Raw genomic sequence first — 19,070 nt, 5'->3', positions numbered from 1 at the left:
GGTTGCACCATATGGGACAGAGGTGACAACACTGGTCACACATGACAGAACGGTATCGATAGGATTATCTTGTACAGATTTTTACCTCACGAGTAGGCTGGCCCTTTAGTTATTTGCCAAGTCAGTGGAAAAAGTCAGTCGAAAGAAAAGCCAAATCATTCGAACGGAAAATTTGCAGCAATTATTATCTCGTAAAAAAAGGAAAAGAGTTACGAATAAGTAAGAAAAATTGTGCATTAATTTGGTTGGATAATAATATAGCATAGACTTACATAGATCAAGGAATCCGTAGCAGGAAAAGCCAAAGGGTTCTTCAGGTCTTCTCACATATCCATCCCCTTGAAAAGAGAAAAAGGTTCGAATAAGTAATAAAATCGGTGCTGAATCTAATACGGTTGAAGCTTTAACAGATGGAAACGATGGACGTTATGGCTATGTCGACGCCGGACGATGGGTACCACTGCAACTACGATAGCTTGAACCTGTGCATTGCGCAGGGAAGAGCCAAGCTGGTCCTGGTCGCCCAATCGGCACCCGACTGGATGCGCGCCGAGCTAAAAGCCAAAGCTGTCGCGGTTGGCTGCTGGTATTTGGAGTACGAGCGCAGTCTGATTGTTATTATCAATAGCGATGGCCAGACGTTGTATGCCCGTTGCGTTGCCTTCACTGACAGCAACATTGCCAACCAAATAATATTTCTGGAGAATTATTATTTGCCTGACATGCTCTACGATATAATCAATGAATAGAATTAAATAATTGACTCCATGCACATGTAGACGACATTGTGTGTGTTCGGTGGGACATGTGAAATTCGGAAGGGTGCAGAAAATCTCGCTAAAAGTGAAACAGTGCAGCTGAAGCTGCTGATGGGAAAAATATTAAATTGGATTCTAGTTGGCTCATTTCCTATACATATGTAATGGTGTCTCCATATATTGTGCTAGCTGGCCGCATGGATAGAGTGTGCAAGGCTTCGGGGCCCAGCGACTGGCATTTCTCTTGCTGCTCGGCTGTCTTTTTGCTTTTGCTTTTGTATTTTTTCTGCTGCTGCTGCTGCTGCCGCCGCTGGCGTCTCTGCTGCTGTCAACGTTGCTGTCTGCTTTGGCATGCAAAGTCAGCGGTAAACGTGCTGGCTGGAAGCCCTGTGCTCAGCTCTGTGCTGCTCTCCTGCAGTCGATAAAGGGACAGCAAGTGGAGTACGTACTCCCATTCCGGGCTAATTGCTGCGGCCAGGCAATCAGCTGATTAATTGCCAACAAAGTCCCCAAGGGCTTGTCTGTCGGTCTGTCTGTCTGCTGCCCGGGCGGGCTTCAGGCCGATCTTGAGCTAGTGGCAGGGGCGTCGTCACCAGAAGGGCGTTAAGGGGTTACTTTGTGGTCTGCAGCAGCTATCACCTTACCCAGCAGCATATCGGGAATTCTTCCACACAACAAAAAACCAGCTTAGCCTTAGATCAGGGGGCTACCGCTAACCCATACCCCACACCCCCTTTCGACACGATGCCCCTGAGGTGCGTCTCACTTCTGTCACCATTTGTCGCAAACAGATTTTGATTTATGTCGTCCACTCTGAGTGCTGAATATGAAATCAATAGATCGATTTCGGGCTCTATTCGCTTGCAAATTGAAATCGTGACTTGGGGCTTGAGATAAGCCCCGAGAATCGACCGACCGCAATGTAATTGGTGGCCCCAAAAGAAAAAAAAAACAAAACAAAAATGGGCTAAGAAAAAGAACAGCCGCCAGTGTTCCAGCCAGAGGTTCAATGAACCGAAAGCGGAGTCGTTTGAATTGCCCGCCACGGCTGTATAACAGTTTAGAAGGAAATATTCATAGTCCGCTGATGCTTAGGGATATTTGTGATTGCTCTCTCTCTCTCTCTCTTTCTCGTTCGCTCTCTGTGCATCAACGCGCAGGACAAGCAAAAAGCCGGATATGCTAAGTCAAAGAGAGTGCGAGAGCGAGCGAGCGAGCGAGGGACCTACGCAATAGCTCACCTTTTTGTGAATGAACCTTGTGAGGAAAAGTGCCAGAGTCTGCTGTGCCTGCTGCTGCTGAGAGAATTTCACTTTGGGGGAACATTCTCGCAGCTGTGGCAGTCGTTGGGGGCCACAAGGACAGACGGACCACAATCTCTCTGCATGCTCTCTATCGCTCTCTGGCCCGTTCAACCCTCCCCCGCGTTGCAGTCCATGAATGATTAGGTAAACAACAGCGTATCCGGCATCCGTAATGCCGACCCGCAATACACCCGTACTCCTGCTCCTGCTCCTGCTCCTACTCGTGACTCCTGACTCCGTACTACGAGCATTTCGAACTTCCCTCATTTGCGAATTTAAAATGTTCGCTCAAGCTCTCCCACCTTGAAATCCCACTTGCTGGCACCTTCTGCTGTCATGGCATTTGGGAAATATGAAACTTAAATTTTTAATTTACACGAAATTCATTTTTTGTTGCTATTGTCGTGGCTCTGGGGGCTCTGGGAGGGGGCTGGTTGCCTTAGCATTAGCATACTTAGCCAGGTCCAAGCACATTACACATACGCACTGTTGGCTCCACACTTTCACCTCTAAGCGGGTGAAGCAGGGTAACGAGAGAATTAGAGAGAGAGAGAGGGAAAGAGAGAGAGAGAGAGAGGTGGACGAACGGTAGCTTCCTGTGCTTATGTGGAGAGATGGGTGCTGTCGCCTCCATTCACTGGCAATTTACATGCTTTATTCGAGTAATTTAATTGCAAATGTCCCATTAGTGGCAACGTGAAGAGCCTGCAGGGCGGTGGGCGGAGGCGAACGAACGGGCAGGGCGATGGAAATATAGAAAAGGGGACGGGGCCAGAGGGTTAGCGGGTAGGTTGGATGGGATGGATGGTGCTTCTGGGCTTTTGGGTTGAGCGCTTAGCTGCCCAATGTTAATGGGCTGCAAAAGCAAGGACAGTGGAACCTCGCACACACAGATATACAGAAGATGGAGATAGATAAATAAATAGTAGATAATATAAGTATATATACATATACTCTTTGATATATATCTATGATATATTCAATATTTCTGCCAAAAGTTCCAGGGATTCCTTCTGATTATTTTCTTCCCCTAAAATAACGGCTCTATCTGGGTGCCAGTTTGTTGATTTTTTGGACATGTTTTCACTGTACTTGAAGGAGATTGTGTAGCTATATATGTAGTTGAAGATGGGGTCAGAAGGGGGTTTGGGCAGGAATTTGAGAGACGGATCTTAGCGGCAAAGGGATTACGTAGAGTGGTGGAAAAGGATGGTGCGGGGGGAGGGAGGGCCTTGAAGAGGTGTTAGATGTAGGTACGATGTACGATATGCATTCGCTACCACCCAACCCCCCTTCAAGTGTTAGTGTGACATTTATTTTTCTCTCTGTTTCCGCCAGCATATTTTCCATGCTGTTGTTGCTGTTGTTGTTGTTGTTGTTGTTGCTGCTGCTGTGATGTGCGGGCCTGTGAGTGTCATTAACATGGCCAAGAAACCGCAAAAAAGCGCAAAGCGCATCTCTAAAAACAAGAACAAGCAGCGGGCAGCGGGCAGAAAAAAGACGCACAAAAAGAGGCTGGAAAAGAAGCAAAAAGAACCACACAACAACAAATAAATAAAATGCAAAAGAAATACTTGAGAGCAAAACTTCTTTGTGGCAAAGAATTCTGTATACACTCTCAGTTGCACGATCATTAGTAGCAATTGTAAAGCTTTGTTGTACATAGATTACTTTTTATAGCGATTGTGTTAGCTATGGGAAAAATTAAAAGAGTTTTTGGCACTTCCAACTTTTAAACTGTGAAGCAGAATTGTATACATACTTTTAAAGGATATTCCGCGAGGTTTGTAAATATCATAATAATATGGGCATACCCTCAATAACTGTAGTGTATCAAACACAGACATACGACTAAGCAAAAGGCTCGCTCGCTCTGCGGCAGCTCCCCTCAATCAAGTTGTTCTCTCTGCTCTGCTCTGCTCTGCTCTGTGATTCTCTTTTTCTCTGTTTTTGATGGGCTAAAACTAACAACAAGCGCAACAGCAACAACAACAACAAAATATAAAGAAAAACAGAAGAACAGAAAAAAAGAAATGCAAAGCAACAGCAAAAACAGCAGCAGCAGCAGCAACAAAAAAGAAACTAAATAAATAAAACTGTCACATAAAATAAGGCAAAAGATATGGGAATACTTGGTGTGGGGCGGGGATGTGTCGCTGGAGATGGTGTGTGCAGTGGAGGGGAAGGTACAGAGGCGAAGAGAGAGAGAGAGAGCGAGAGGTAGCGAGGGTCTGTGTGAGGCATTTAGCTATGCAAAAGCGCTCATCCTAGCCGCCATTCTGTGTGGAAATTACAAGCAAAATGTTACCTAAATAGGCCAAACAAATACATATGCTGAGGCACGAAAACACACACACATAGTATGGAGAGATGCAGATAGGAAAAGTGCTGACATTCATTGACTGTGTGGATAAACCATCTTTATTTTTATGGCAAAATTATTATTCACAAAAAAATCAAGTGCGAAAAATCAACAGATTAAACAAACATGCAAAATAAACTGCATTATTTTTTGCTTTTGCTTTGCCACATAAATTATATTTAGATTATATATTTAAATAAGAGATAAACCATAAGCGATTGAGAGGTAAATATATGGGAGCAGCTCCTCAAACAGGAGCTTGTGCCACTCACTCTGTGAAGCAGAATAATCATTTGTTGCATTTTCACATAAAGTTCAGGATTTCTTTTACCTTTCCATAACCATCTAATGGCATGCTATGAAACGCTTGAGGGACACAGCTTTCTGTTTCGTACTTGACATACATTCACACTCTAGACATTTATATTATGATATTATCTTGGTATGATCTAGTTTCACAGCTACGTAGCTGCCTGATTTCAATGGCTGTCAAATGTAGCAGTAAATGTAGCTGTAAATGTATCGTAAACGTTTCCCTGTACTTTATCATTTTTCACTTATTCCGTACAAAAATTAAGAACCCGAAAATCGAAGCTTATCAAATATTCATATATTTATAGAAATCAAATCAACGAATTTGCGATTTCTTTGTCGGCAGCGAATCAGTGTTCTCCTTTCAACAGCTCGCATCCATTCCAATGGGAAGGGAAGGTTCAATGCACTTCCACGTCGCTTCACCTTCTACGCCCATAAAAATCGTTGCAGGGTGCCATATTGCCATAACGAAAATTAAAAACAGAAATTTCGACTGAAAATATTTGTAGCTCACTCGTATTCTTGTAAGCCAGAACAACTTAAATGCAAATGAAATGCTTACACTTAATGTGCAAATTTATTTATGGCAACACATAAAAACATAAAAAAAAATAGATTTGAGATCTAGATCCAGATCTAGAGCCGCCCCCCGCACATTCTGATCTATCGATGGCTGGACCCGTATTGGCGTTGATTGCTGCCTGATCGGCGATCGGTCGATCGTTAAGGGCAATTTTCGGCTAGAGCTGTCATAAAACAAAACGGCCAACGATCCACAAAACTGTCATAATCTCGCTTTAAGAAACAAAAGCCACACAAAACAAGATTGGTCTATAAACAACAACAACAACAAAAAACAATCAAAAATGAATCATAAAAGCGTCGATGAATAATTAAAATTTTATGCGACTTTTGATTGCTCTTCAAATATTGAATACTTTTTGCTGAATTTCTAACAATTAGTTGATCAGTTTGGATAGATTTTTGGTAGAGAAACACACAAAAATATTTCTCAAATATAAAAAAAAATTAATGGAAAAAAAATAGAATGTTCACTTGGCATAGTTTTTTGATCATTTTAGGAGCTTTGCAGCAGAGTCTCTTCAGTTCAATGAGAGTGCACGAGAACCCTTGAATATTATTATTGTTTTACCCAATCAAATCAAGTCTTTAAGTCAAACTTTAACCACATCTCCCAGTTTTATTTAGACATCTATGCAATCCACTTGCTCAGCAGCAGTGCGGGCTTGGGTATGGGTATTAGTTAGTGACAAATACATACATTTATGCATTTCATAGATGGATATGGATAGGGATATTAATATGGTTGGCAGTGGCTATTGCAATTACCTGGTTGGCTTCATTGTTTGTTGATTGGTTGCGCTTTGACGCAGTTAATTATCTGCTTGTGTGTGTTTAGTCCAGGCTGTTCAGGCTGCTGTGTTCAGGCTCGAAATTCGACATTCAACTCTCAGATACATACATATGTCCACATGCACTCCCCTACCCCGCACCCCCTGCGTGTTGTTGAGTGTCATTCGTGCCGATAATTGTTCAGGTGTCAAATATCAGCTAATCGATTAATCGTCAATTGATTGTGTGCCTATGACCCTCTGGGCTCAATCCTCTCTCTACCTCTGTCTCTCTCTATTGTTCGATCTGTTCTGCGTGTGTCTCTGTTTGTCTCTGTCGCAGCATTTGTGTGTGTGTTCCGTATGAATATGCGACGTCTGTCTGTTAGTCCGTGTCTGTCTGGTTAGTCTGGCATTCAATCATTCAGTCGCTGAAGCCCTCACGACGAAATGCCAAAATTCCATTGTCATGCACAAATTTAGAGCTTACATGCATATACATATATATACATATATGTATGTATGTAAGTGTGTGTGTGTGTGTAGAATCCATCGGAATGCGTTACTTTTTTTTTGTGTGATTAAACTTTTTGTTTTTGCAATTGATTTATTTGTTGTTTACCAAAAGCTAAACGTTGTGTGTGTTTTTTTTTTTTAATATTTTTTGCTCCCTAATTAATTTTTTTATTTTATTCTTAGGGGAATGCTAAGGGCCTCTGAATCAAGCCTTTCATTTTTCTAGACTACTATTTGTACTCATAGCTATCTTTATCTGGCATGTGCCTACGATATATTTTTTGTTTGTGGAAAATTCAATTATTCCTTCGATTGGATGATCGCAGGTCAATCGCTGCTTATCGCTTGCCTTTTCCTCTTCCTCCATCGTTTCATCGCTTGTTCATCGATGATTTATTTCCAACTGTGATCCCCTGTGAGCACCACCTTTGGCTTAAGCAGCTGTGCCAACAGCAATCACAATTAATTGCTAATAAAATCATTAAAAATCGTTAAAAATCAATGAATGCATTCATTAAATAATAAGCAGAAGCTCCTCCACCGGCAGTCCAACCATCAAGGATTCGGATAATGCGGCGGGCAATTAGCGAGTGAGTGAATGAACCCCGAGAAACTGAGAGCTGTAGAACTCGCGAAGCTGTCAACCCGTGAACCCCAAAGTGCTGAATGGGGGCTTTCAGGTGGCGATGGAGGTAGTGGTGTCGTTGCTGCTTTATGGCCATTAATAAACGTGTCAGCTTTGGGCATTTGTTGGTCACATTGTTATTCTAATAAACAATAATCATTGTTTGTTGTTTCGGCTACCGATGTCGTCCCCTGACGCCTGCACTGACACACTGCCCCTGGGTGTCGGGACGGGGACGGGTACACAGACAGGAACGGGGCTGGTGCCACGCCCGCAGCAGCGTTTTAACGCCATTTGCCGGGAAGAAACAACAAATAAACAGATGCGGACGCAGTCGCGGATATGGCACGAGCACCCATTATCGAATGGCGGTGGCTTACCTATGGAGAGGTCATTGAAAGTTGAACAAATTAAATAGTTTCTGCAGCATTTTCCTAAGAATTAAATCACAAATAAAACTAAATTAAAATGAAAATTGCTACCCATAACACGCAGCATTCGTAGGCAGTTTTTACTGTTCTTTAGCATGGATCTTACTTTCCTGGAGACAAGCTTGATAGGCTGCCGTTTTCATATACAGACATACATACATATGTATACATATAGGGGCCTATTTCTTATAAGCAATCAAATCTACTGTGTTAGCCTTATTGATTATTTTTGTTTGATTTCATGTGATTTTCATCTTATTAATTTTATAATTTTATTTTAATACAATTATGTTTGAATCAAAATGAATTCTATTTAATTTTACCATGTTTGTATTTAAAAATCGCATTTTAAATTCAAATACATATGATTGCAGTTATTTTTACTATGCCTTTTTTCTATCAGTGTATGTATATTACATTGCACCGGTTCGTTCTACAGCTCGGTTTAGTCCTTTACTATATTTTATTCCATTTTTCTATATTTTTCACGTTTTTGCCATTTATTTCTCGATTTTTCTCGAGATTTAATTAATTTTTCTAGATTTTACTGTTAAATTAACACCAACTTTATAAAAGAAATTTCCTACATTCACTTTCTCTTTAGGTAAAATGTTTACAGAAAGAGACATTTGTTGGAGCGCCCTCTAGCAGTCAAAGCTTCGTTCGAAAAGCTGCTATAAATGGCTCACTAGAGCCCTCTGTGGGGTTTTGTTCGCTTTTCTGTAGCGAGTTTGCATATAGTTCGTAGCATACTTTCAGGTCTAATATTTATCAACATTTTGTATTTTAAAAATAATCTGTGCAAAATCCGCTATCTCTCTCTCGCTCTCTCTTAATAGCACCTTCCCTTCCACTCTCTTTTTCTGCCTTTTCCCCTCCCCTATCAAACAACTTCTCCTGCTCCTCCTAGATATGCTTCTGATAAACTTTGAAGCACATAAATTGGAATGGACATACCATTACGAGACTCGCTTTGCCCACTCGGTGATTTTTCGTGGACTAGTTTACAGATAAGCGCTTCGGCTGCCACAGGAAAGGCAGTCGACCGGTTGTGGCACAAGCGTGTGGCAGGGTGGGGAGGTGGGCTTGCACTTTGGCGCTATTGATTCCATCAAGCGTATGGAGTGGGGACGGGCTTGGTCTGCCTTCAAAAATTACCTCAAAATTGAAACATTTAAATTCGTTGAAATGTTATTGAAAATAATGCTAGTTTTAAAAGAGTCATAAGAACCATTGTACACGTAAGTGTCAGAATTAATTGTAGAGAGAGAGAGAAAGCGGTGAGATCTGCATTGTTGCACAGCTTTTATATAAAGAAAGGATCGCATGGCCCTAAAATATTATCCACTTAAAATTGAAATTTGTTTTTTTTTTTTTGTTACTGGGACAATACACAAAGAACTCAACTTAATTTAGATGTGTTGTGGGGGGAATGGGAATTCATATGAGTGCACACAAATAAGAGCATAAGTGTAATAAGCATAAGCATTAAAGTCAGTGCCGATGAAGATCAATGGCCACACTCTGCAATATATGTATGTCTCCTAATAGTTCCAGACCTCCTGCACATACATACTGTACCTGGATGTGCACAAAATGTGTATGCAATGCAACACTTGGATGCTCCACTGCTCGGTCAAGCCTTAGCCCAAGCGACAAATCAAATATACGATTATTTCACTTCTGTTCTACTTACACACGAAAATGTGAGTTGGTTCATTCGCTTGATTCGTACGGAAGCATTTTCGCGCTCAACAAAAATAACAAAATAATTATTAAACAGCAAACAAAATGTCAATATCGTGACTTTGTGCTGCTCTCTTTCTCTTTATCGTTGAATGCCAAATGAGCGACAAAAATCATGAATCAAAAACCGCAAAAAGAGAGAGCAGCAGGTTGTTTAACAGTGTGAAAGAAAGAGAAGTGCCAGAGAGAGAGAGAGAGATAACAAAACCACCTGCTGATTCAAGAAATGTTTCAGTCGGCGGCAGCACTTTGATAGCGACTAGCGACCCGGAGTGGCCACGTAGTTCTCGAGACAAACAAGAAAAAGAATGAACGATTCGGTACGACTGTTGTTCATCTCAGTGATCGCGGCAATCGTGATTCTGAGAGAGATTCGGGCACGTGAGGCGATTACAGCCAGTCCAGATGTGGGTCAGATCATTAAAGATCTCGATGGACTGCATATAGATGGCACGGGGTCGGCCTTGGAGCGAGGTGAGTGGATATGCAAGCTAACAGCTGCTTCTCGAACGCGAGTCTCGCAGCTCTCGCTTTCCCTCTCGCATTAACATCGTCAAAGAGTTGGCCAAAACATAACAAAACAAAGGGGAAGGAGAATTCTCCATTGGAGCATATGTACATACAAACATCTGTTTGAGGCAAAGCAAATACCAATAACGAAACACCAAAATCATGTCTAAATATAGTAAATGAGGAAAACATTGAAACATGATGGAGAGATAGATATAATTGTACTGAGAAATTCCTCGGCAGCAATTTTTGATTGATAAACTATTACCGAATTATTGGAATTTCAGGAGCATCCTGCAAAGTGGATGTGCAAAAGGATCTGCCAGGATCGGACCAAGTTCAGCCGCTCTATCTGCGCCCCAACACGAATGCCTACTGGCTGCCCAATGCAAAGGGCCAACTGGAGATACCCCGTGGCGCTGTCATCGAGCTCCACTGCAGCGGAACCTTTGTCGACATGACCACGGAACTGAGATCCATCAAGGTGAAGTGTCTGCAGGACACACTCTTCCAGTGGGCTGGCGCAAAGCTGGAGTTTCGTAAGTTCGTCTGCTCCCAGTATATACCGTACACGGTGGAGAAGTTGGACAGCCGCTGCGGGAATATCTTGGAATTCTCCAGTCAGCAGTCCAGTCCTGATCAGGCGCATTTGTATCGCGTGGGCTACGACATTGGGGATGGGCGCTTTGTGCAGACCATGGAGCTGTGCCACGACCCCCACACGCTGCGCACCCACTACGCCTACCATCAGATGACCCCCGCCAGCGTGCACTACCAGAGGAATGTGAAGCGGACAAAGTTCAGCACTGCCGGACACTTCCAGGGCTATGACATGGGCAAGATATACTCGCACAGCCATCAGCAAAGCCTGCTGGGCGGGCCGCCGGATGGGCTGATGAACGCCAAGACGGGCCTGTTTCTGGCCCGCGGACATCTGGCGGCCAAGGCGGATCTGATCTATGCCAGTCAGCAGCGCAGCAGCTTCAACTACATGAACGCGGCGCCGCAGTGGCAGATCTTCAATGGTGGACTGTGGGCCAATCTGGAGGAGGCCACACGACGCTTTGTGGCCGATGCGGGCATCACGGTCAGTGTCTACACGGGCATCTATGGCCAGATGCCACTGCCGGAGCATCCTGACGCCGGTCTCCACCTGGCCACGGATGCCAACAACAACGAAGTGTTGGCAGTGCCACGTCTCTTCTATCGCGTGCTCATCGACAATGCCCAGCCGTGGCGCGGAATCGCACTGTTGGGTGTCAACAATCCCCATGTCACCCTCGCCCAGATCCACGAGTCCTATGTCATCTGTGATCCCATAGAGGAGCAGGTGCCCTGGCTGCGCTGGCTCTCCAAGGGCAACGAGAAGAGTAAACTGAGGAAGGGCTATCTGTATGCCTGTTCCGTCTCGGATCTGGCTCGAGTTGTCAAAGAGTTGCCCAGCCACCTGCTTGAGGTGGAGGCACTGCTCACCTAGTGCTACATGCTGGCCCCGGCTAGCATTTGAATCTGTAATTACTTACATATATGTACATAAGTGAGTGCAATAAAGACTGAGTGCAATTCAACGAGAAGTCAAATTGCATTTAGGAGTTAGTTTTAGGCTAGTTTTAGGATTGTTTCCCAAGCATTCGATTCGTGCTCTGAAAATAATCTTTTTTTTTTTTTTCAAATTTAATAAAAAGAAATGTTCTAATATGTAAGCCAAATAGATATAATGCCTATACATCCCTTAACATTGTCTTTGCCCATAGCATCAGAGCTTGTAGCCAGCCACTGAAATTTCCATTGCCATCTAAATCAAATGGGATATCGTGTAGGATAATTCCTGGCTATACGATTGCTTTTCATTCAAAGAACAACATGAATATTATTAATAACAGAGCAATACTGTTAGCTGTTAGCACTCCAGGTTAACAGTCCGTACCCGCTCTCGGCTACCGATCTCCGTTAACGACCTGTCGCTGCTTCCGTTTACAGCGCACTGTTAGCGGGCCCGCCGCCACTCACTCCAACGAAGCGACTCTCCTGAGCACACCTTGCAAGCTACTACTAATGATGCACTGCTTTTTAGCAGCGGCTATTCTTCCCAGAGAGCATGTGAGATGTAAATAAGTCATATATGATATTTATGAATGTTATATGGGCTCGGAAATACAGCAAATACTTTCAAATCATAATGCCCTCTCTGGAAGAGTACAACAATGTTTTCAATTGATTCGGCCTGACGTGTGGATGCAGCAGTGGGGGAGTCTAACGGCGAGCCATGGTGGATGGGCGTGGCGACCACTTTCGGGGCACGCACACACGCATAAATGTCGCTGCTTTTGCGCCTAAAAGTGTTTGGTTTTGGTGGCACGTGGCACGTTGCACGTTGGGGGAAAACGTTGTCTCACATGCCACAGAATATTCGCCACTCCTTCTGCCATCATGCATTATGCATTCCGGTGTTTTTGTTGTTGCTTTTTCTGCTGCTATCTCCACGATTGGCGAAGAAGAATTAAATTTTATGCTCCAGATCCGGAGTCTCCTTCGCTCTTCTTCGATCTGTTCCATGAGTATCTCTGCCTCTCTTAATTGAGTCAGTTTGGCGCGTACTGCCACTGGGGCATCGCATCCGCCGCATCACCGACACCAAAACTCCTCCTGAATGACAGTCAATCGCTGTCGATGTCGATGTCAGTGCAAACAGAAATTTAAATGCGTCAGCAAATGGCGGACAAAGAGTCAAGCAGTGAAGCAGTGAAGCAGTGAAGCAGTGACGCAGGGGGGCTCTTTGGTCCCTGGTGGGAGAAGGGGTACCAGTCAGCAGAATCAGAAGATTTCACAGTAATAAGTCAATGGAGGGGGAATGTGACAAAGAGAGCCAGCAATAGCGACACGCACAGACATGTCAGGCATCCGCTTGTCTATCGCCGTCTCTGTCTCTGTCACTGCCACTCTCGCCCTCTCTTGCTTGAGGAATGAGACTCTATTTTACATTCTGTAGGAATGGTATCCCCTATTGAAAGCATATGTAGTATGCTTGTCGTATGAACTATTAATTTGCGAGGGTATCTAAGGATTCGGCCACTGTGGCCGTTGCTTCTGCTTTTTCTGTTGCCCGTTTGGCGCTTTTAACTGCCCAAATTGATACAATTAAGTGCCTTTCGGGCTTGTTTATTCGCATTCACTCGTATTCTTGATTATTCTTTGTGTTTGCATTTCTCCTCCCCTGGCGGCAATTATTTATGTGCCGGGGATAACAATAAGTGAAGTGTTTGTCCTACGGGGCAATGGTCTGTACAGATTTTTGCCATTTTCCGTTTGCCTTTTTATTCTTTTTGTGTTTTTTTTGTGTTCGCCTTAATGCTAATTGATTTATGCTGCCTCATGGGCCAGGGATCAGGGATCAGGATGGGGTGCCAGCGCAGGCTCACGCTGCGCTCAGCGGTTGTTGAATCGCGTGCCGTGCCATGCCAATTTTCACACTACGAAATCAAATCGAAATTGATACACTTCTGTGCGACATGCAACGCAGAGAGAGAAAGAGGGAGAGTGAGAGGCTGGTGAGCGGGGAGACGAGGCTCGACTCTCCAAACTGATAATTGATTGATGCTGGCAAACGAGTTGAAGTCCGGATCGATTACGAATTTGGTTAGCCATCGAGAGGAGGGCAAAGAACCGTGCCCGACACTTTTGCCCAAAATTACATTTGCAGCCGCATTTCCGTTTACGTCCCCTGTTACCCCTTCGCTACCCCTTCTGCGGTGGCTACAGTGGCTACCCTCCGCATGTGTGCCGTTTGTCTCCATCTAGCTCTCTGTCTGTTTTTCTCTGCTGTTGCCGTGTGTGCGAGTGGGGGAACTGCCATTTGGTTTTGACCCTTGTAGCACATAAACGTGGCGCATTACTTGTGCCACAGTGGGGCTCATTTCGTTCAAAAATCGTTGCAGCTTCACTGAAAAAGATAAGCGAGAAATGCAAATATTTAGGGGATGCCAAAGATCTGCACACACTGCAGAACTTTGAATATCGTCAATTAGTCTTGGAACATTATTAATTAATATGTGGAATAAATCCGTATACTACCTACCTATTAGCTCTCGATATTTTGCATACAGTTTCCACTTGCATTCCTTCCACTGTGCTGGTGGCTGGTGCTGTTTCTGGTGCTGCTTCTGGTGCTGCTTCTGGTGCTGTGTGTTTTCAATGGCCTCCCAGCGTGTCGCTTTATATCTGTCCCACAGTCTGTCTGTCTGTCTGTCTGCCTCCTGTGTATCCTATGTGTCCTGTGTGTACGTATGGATGCGGGCATTATGCGTAGGCACAATGCATTAGTTAAATGTAACAAAAGCGTCCAAGGCAGCGGTCTCTGCGCGGACACTGGAGTCGGGGCTTGGGAATTAGGCAAAGCGTTGGCCATTAGCCAGCCCACCAGGGAGGCAGGAGGCCAACAATAATACGCACTGTGGGTCACAGTCTATGGATATGACTTGTATTATCCATCTCGAATGGATATGAATACTTCCAGGACACGGTGCAATGCCCTACCGAGCCTCATGCTCCTCCCCTCCCCCCTGTTCCCCCTGGACACACGGCAAACATGTCTATGGTGGACAAGGACCTTCCTGGCCTTCCGCCTGCCAGCCCCATTATTTTTGGTGTTCGTTGCTTCTCGTATCTGCTGTTGCCATCATTACCATTTCCATCTTCCATTTGCTTTCATTCGTTTCAATTTTAATTTACAATTATTGGCCGCCCTTGAGGCTGTCTGCTGGTCTGCTGTCGGGGGGGAGGGTACGACTGGTTACAAAAGTTTCGCCGCCTCATGACAACTCTTCTATGGCTGCAGCCGGACGGACGGACACAAAAAGGGGCCAAGTACACGACCCACCCAAAACGTTGTCGAATAAACCAAAATCAAGCAAAACGAACAGGGAATGCTGGCATCGATGCTTCTGATACCCTTAAAGAGAGTCAGGGAATCGATTGTGCAGCTTCAGGCAGGCTGCCTGCAAATTGTGCAAGGCACAAAAAGTTTTTTTTAATTGAACATTTTTCAGTAAATTTTTTACCCTACACAGAAAGCATTTAATTGATTTATCCTGTGAGTCGTTTTAGTGTTAGCAAATAGATTTGTTCGCTAATGGGAATATCACGAAAAATGCTTTAAGGACTCGCCATTTGAATGCTCAATTCTTCAGGGATTAATCCCTCAGGATATCTTCTGTTTAGTTCAAACCTCTCCCGTAAATATGCATGCCTTCTGGATAGTGTGTACGAAGAGTAAACTAAGCACAGAAAAGATTCCCGTGGAACCAGTGGAGGACGGCTGCTTGCAAAAGGTCCTTGTTGTCCTTGTCGTGTTTTTTAACAAACATATCATTGATATTTGCGCTGGGCATTGTCATTGCTGTTGTTGCTGTGTCTTTCGGGTGGTGTTCGGGTTGTTGCTGCTGTTGCTGTTGCTGTTGCTGCCACCGCCTCTTGTAAATGAAACTTTTTGCCTGTTTTCGCCCAACGACATTGAAAGTTACGAGGGGCCTTCAATTTGAGTTGCAAACAGAAACGGCTCCATAGCCCCCTATCGCCTCCTCCTACTCATCCTCATCCTCCTCCTTACCACAACCCCTTCCTTTGCACCGCCCCACACTGACAAAACTAAAACGGGACAAGGGCATAGACATCTATAGAGAGAGGTTGGTGGGAGGGCTCTGGGCTGCGGATGGGGATGGGGAAGCAGCAGCAGCAGCAGCAGCAAAAGAGGCGAAAAACTCTCGGGTTGGTTGTCACAGGTGCCGCCTGTTAAATCTGCTTTTCTGCTGGCGGTTCCATGGCCGATAGTGGGTTGGTTGGGGCGCTGAGGCGGTTGGCTTTTGGCAAATTTTAAACAAGTTGAAATTGAGATATTTCAATTGTTGAAACGTTCCAGCAAAAGAAGTAAACAATTTAAGCAATTCATGATTCAAGTTTTCGTAACTTTTTCCATGATTATGGCAGTGGTGGGCAAAGGGCTGCGATCGAAGGAAAACAAAACAATGGAATGGAAATTTCGCTGCTTAATTTTCAGGGGAATTTATTTATATTTAAAAGCTAATAAGGAAAGAAGAAAGTGTCATCAAAGATGAACAATTTAGCTGCAGATGAGGGAAGTGCCTATAATGCTAACGATGATTTGACCGGAATGGATCTCTCGGGGGGCAATTAAAGGCTCTCCCAGGCGGACATTGTGGCTGTCCGTAGGGGGGGCAGCAGAACATACCTTTTCGACTCTTAACTCTTCACCTCTTCAGCCTAAACATAAAGCCACGAAACTGGAAATTGATGAAGCCACTGACCAACGTATGACCCTCTTCACCCCAGACCCCCAGCCCCCTTGCCCAGCCCTGCTGCTCAGTCTGGTCTTCTGGTCCTCTGGTCCTCTGGTTCTCCGTCATGTCCTGCAGTTTGCCTTCTCATTATTAACAGGGCACCCGAAATGCGGCTGGGCATGACCCAAAGGTCTAGCGCCTCCCCATTGCGTCCTTATTTTACATTTCTCTGTCCCCCCCCCACTGCTCTTTACAACCCCTCGCCACACCCCACAAAAAGGCTTGGCCCCATGGCTGCCTTCGGTCCGGTTTTGGGCTTTGCTCAGTTTTCAGTTCCTTTTTATTTCAGATACTCTTTCAGAGGGCCTTCTGGGTACTTGAATCGCAGACAAGGTGCCGCTTCCTACACTACACATGTGTGAGTTGTATATGTATACGGACTTTATCGGCAGGCAACATCGATGTATTATTATATTATGGCAGCGACTGGATGAAGTGCACCAATTCAAGGGGGAGTAAAAATTTCCGTGCTTTGTCTCTGGAAGCTGCGGGACTTCGATCTATTTCGATCATCGGTGGAAAAACTCAAGGCTATAGTTTCAGTACAGTATACTGAGTCCATATAATTACTTTTAAATGCATGAACAATGATTTTGTTGGCAGTTAAACAATTTCCCATCCACACAGGCTGCAACGTGAGTGACTCCTCAGGCTCTGCCTGCGGCAGCATGAAATACTTTCATTCAAACATTTCACATAAACTCAAAGCCCTTTTTGTCAGTTTTTAGATCCCCCAATTGGATCTGTAAATCGTTTCTGTATTATGGCATGCCTATGGAATGCTGGCATATGCATCTGTTAGGGCATTCAAAGCTTCGTTCTCCGCTTTGGTTATTTCTTTCTTGATTTTTTCGAGTTCATTTTGGGGTTCGCATGTATGGCTGTGGGTGTGTGTGTGTGTGTGTGTGCCACTTATTAAGCTCTGAGTGCGTGTGTGGGTGTAGGGGAATGGTGAATGGGGTGCATGGGGGTACATTTAAGCGTCTGCCTGCCATAAAAACAAATTTAATTTACGTAATTTTCAGTGAATGTCTACATCAGTTTCAGTTTCATTTTCATTTTGAGTTCGTTTTGTTTGTTTTTGTTGTTGTTGTTTTTGCTTGTTTTTGTTGTTGTTGTTGTTGTGTTTGAAGTGCGGTCGCTTTGGGTCAGCCATGGATGTTGGTTTGGTTGTCAAAGGGAATTTGAGCGAGGTTGAATGACTACCCACTAAACTTTCTCCCGCACCACAAAAACCAAAAACGCCATGTGGCCCTGTGCCCCGTACCCCGTACCCCGTTTGCTTCCGGCCACTGTATAACCTTTGTAAATAAATGTAAATTGTTGATTAATTTTTAATAATACTCATTAAAGTTGAACAATGCTGTTCTGTTCTGCTCTGTTGTGCTGTGCGGTGCGGTGTTCGTGGTCCCCACATTGAGTATGTGTACATATCCTTCTAGCCAGCACACTAAGCAACCCACTTGACCCACCCTAAGCAACCCGTTTGCTGCTCCCTGGCTGCTCCCTGCCTGCTCCCTGGCTGGCTGCTTGTGGGCTGCTTGTGGGCTGCTTCTTAATTGCGTTAATAGTCCGCTGAATGGCGACAATTTGATTCTCCTCTCTGCTTTTCCTTGCAGCTCCCTTTCTACATACATACATATGTGTGTTTGTGTGTGTGTGTTTCTATGGAATTACTTATAAGACACATTTCTGGTAATATTTCCCATATTTGTTTGTCTTTCATTTAGTGTGATTTCTGATGCCTTTTGCTTGCCGTTCCCTCTGGCTGTGTCTTGTCATCTGCTGCTGAAAGTTCTAATGTTGCTTTGTATTTTGTCTGGGAATTATTTGAATTTAAACCGCTTTGTTATATGGGTATAAGTGTGTTAATTTATTTGTTGTGTTTGTTTTATTTTTTTCGTTTCGTTTTGTTTGATTTTATGTGCATTTTGGTGCAGATTGTTGGAGCAGCGTGCTCATGTTTGCTATTGATGGATGATCGATGGATGGTAGTCATTTGCTTTCGAGATGCTCTTTTAGTTTGAGCGGCTTTTTAGGCTCCCTACCCCTGGACAGCTCTCTTTTGCCTGGAAGCTCTGACACTGCAGAAGGCCGCTTTGCCCCAAGCATCAGTCTCACCCGTTGGCTATCATCAGGAGGCATAATTTGCATACGCAATCTCCTGTTAGACTCAAATTAACTCGCCTACATCCTAGTCTGTGTCCCAGCCTCAGTCTCTGCCACTGCCTCTGCCTCATCCTTACTTCTCAACTACTTCTATCTTCTGGCTGTCATTATTTTTTTGTTGCGCTAATTTGCATGCAACATTTTAATGTTGCTGGAGTAGTTGCCGGTGTAGTTTTTCGTGTAGTTGTGGGTATTATTGTTGCATCTGTTGGAGTTCTTTCAAGGGGCGGTCGCTGCTGCAGGCTCTGCTCCAGTCTCTACTTTAATCGCTGTCTCGATTCCCGGCTCTCGGCTCCCCATCCATCCAATCACCATTTTCAAACCAATTTTCTAGCTTCTGCGGCTAGCCGCCGCAGTCATTTTATTTTTGCATTTACCCAGTCTTTCCTCGCTCTGCTTCGCGTCTGCTGCGGCTCCTTCCGGTTCCTGTTTTCCGCCTGCTGTTGTTGTTGTTTCTGCTGCTGCTGCTGCTGCTGCCATTGGCTGCTTCTGGCGTTGGCAGCGGCATCGCTTGCCGCAAACTGCGTGCAACTTCAACTTAATAATAAAAAAATCTGCACTCTTATTATGCCATCAACAATAAAAACAAGCAGAACGAACAAAACCAGCGACGTCGGCAAGGCGGCCAC

The 19,070-nt window shown here is 44.4% G+C and overlaps 2 protein-coding genes across 3 annotated transcripts; both read left to right on the top strand.

Annotated features, from left to right (window-relative positions):
- The first annotated feature begins 85 nt into the window (after positions 1-85).
- Positions 86-755, top strand: LOC111069032. Of its 2 annotated transcripts, none has more exons than XM_022358909.2 (3): positions 86-219; positions 277-355; positions 411-755. In XM_022358909.2, the coding sequence occupies exon 3, from the start codon at positions 411-413 to the stop codon at positions 747-749; it is 339 nt and encodes a 112-aa protein (XP_022214601.1). In that variant the 5' UTR covers positions 86-219; positions 277-355; the 3' UTR covers positions 750-755. The 2 variants fall into 2 exon arrangements, with proteins under 2 accessions (XP_022214601.1, XP_022214602.1); XM_022358910.2 differs by having other exon boundaries at positions 267-355.
- Positions 756-9,656: 8,901 nt separating this feature from the next.
- Positions 9,657-11,596, top strand: LOC111069010. Its single transcript, XM_022358888.2, has 2 exons — positions 9,657-9,883; positions 10,207-11,596. Exons 1-2 carry the CDS (start codon positions 9,718-9,720, stop codon positions 11,394-11,396), a joined length of 1,356 nt encoding a protein of 451 aa, XP_022214580.2. The 5' UTR covers positions 9,657-9,717; the 3' UTR covers positions 11,397-11,596.
- The last annotated feature ends 7,474 nt before the right edge of the window (positions 11,597-19,070 follow it).

The sequence above is a fragment of the Drosophila obscura genome, unplaced genomic scaffold (genome assembly GCF_018151105.1).
Source record: "Drosophila obscura isolate BZ-5 IFL unplaced genomic scaffold, ASM1815110v1 contig_84, whole genome shotgun sequence".
NCBI lineage: Eukaryota > Metazoa > Arthropoda > Insecta > Diptera > Drosophilidae > Drosophila > Drosophila obscura.
This window is presented reverse-complemented; position numbering and strand designations above follow the sequence as displayed.

Excerpts from the sequence above, each read along its gene's own strand:
- LOC111069032 (XM_022358909.2), top strand. The coding sequence starts at position 411 with ATGGAAACGATGGACGTTATGGCTATGTCGACGCCGGACGATGGGTAC.
- LOC111069010 (XM_022358888.2), top strand. The coding sequence starts at position 9,718 with ATGAACGATTCGGTACGACTGTTGTTCATCTCAGTGATCGCGGCAATC. Across the intron at positions 9,884-10,206 it reads GGGGTCGGCCTTGGAGCGAG|GAGCATCCTGCAAAGTGGAT; the intron begins GTGAGTGGATAT and ends TTGGAATTTCAG.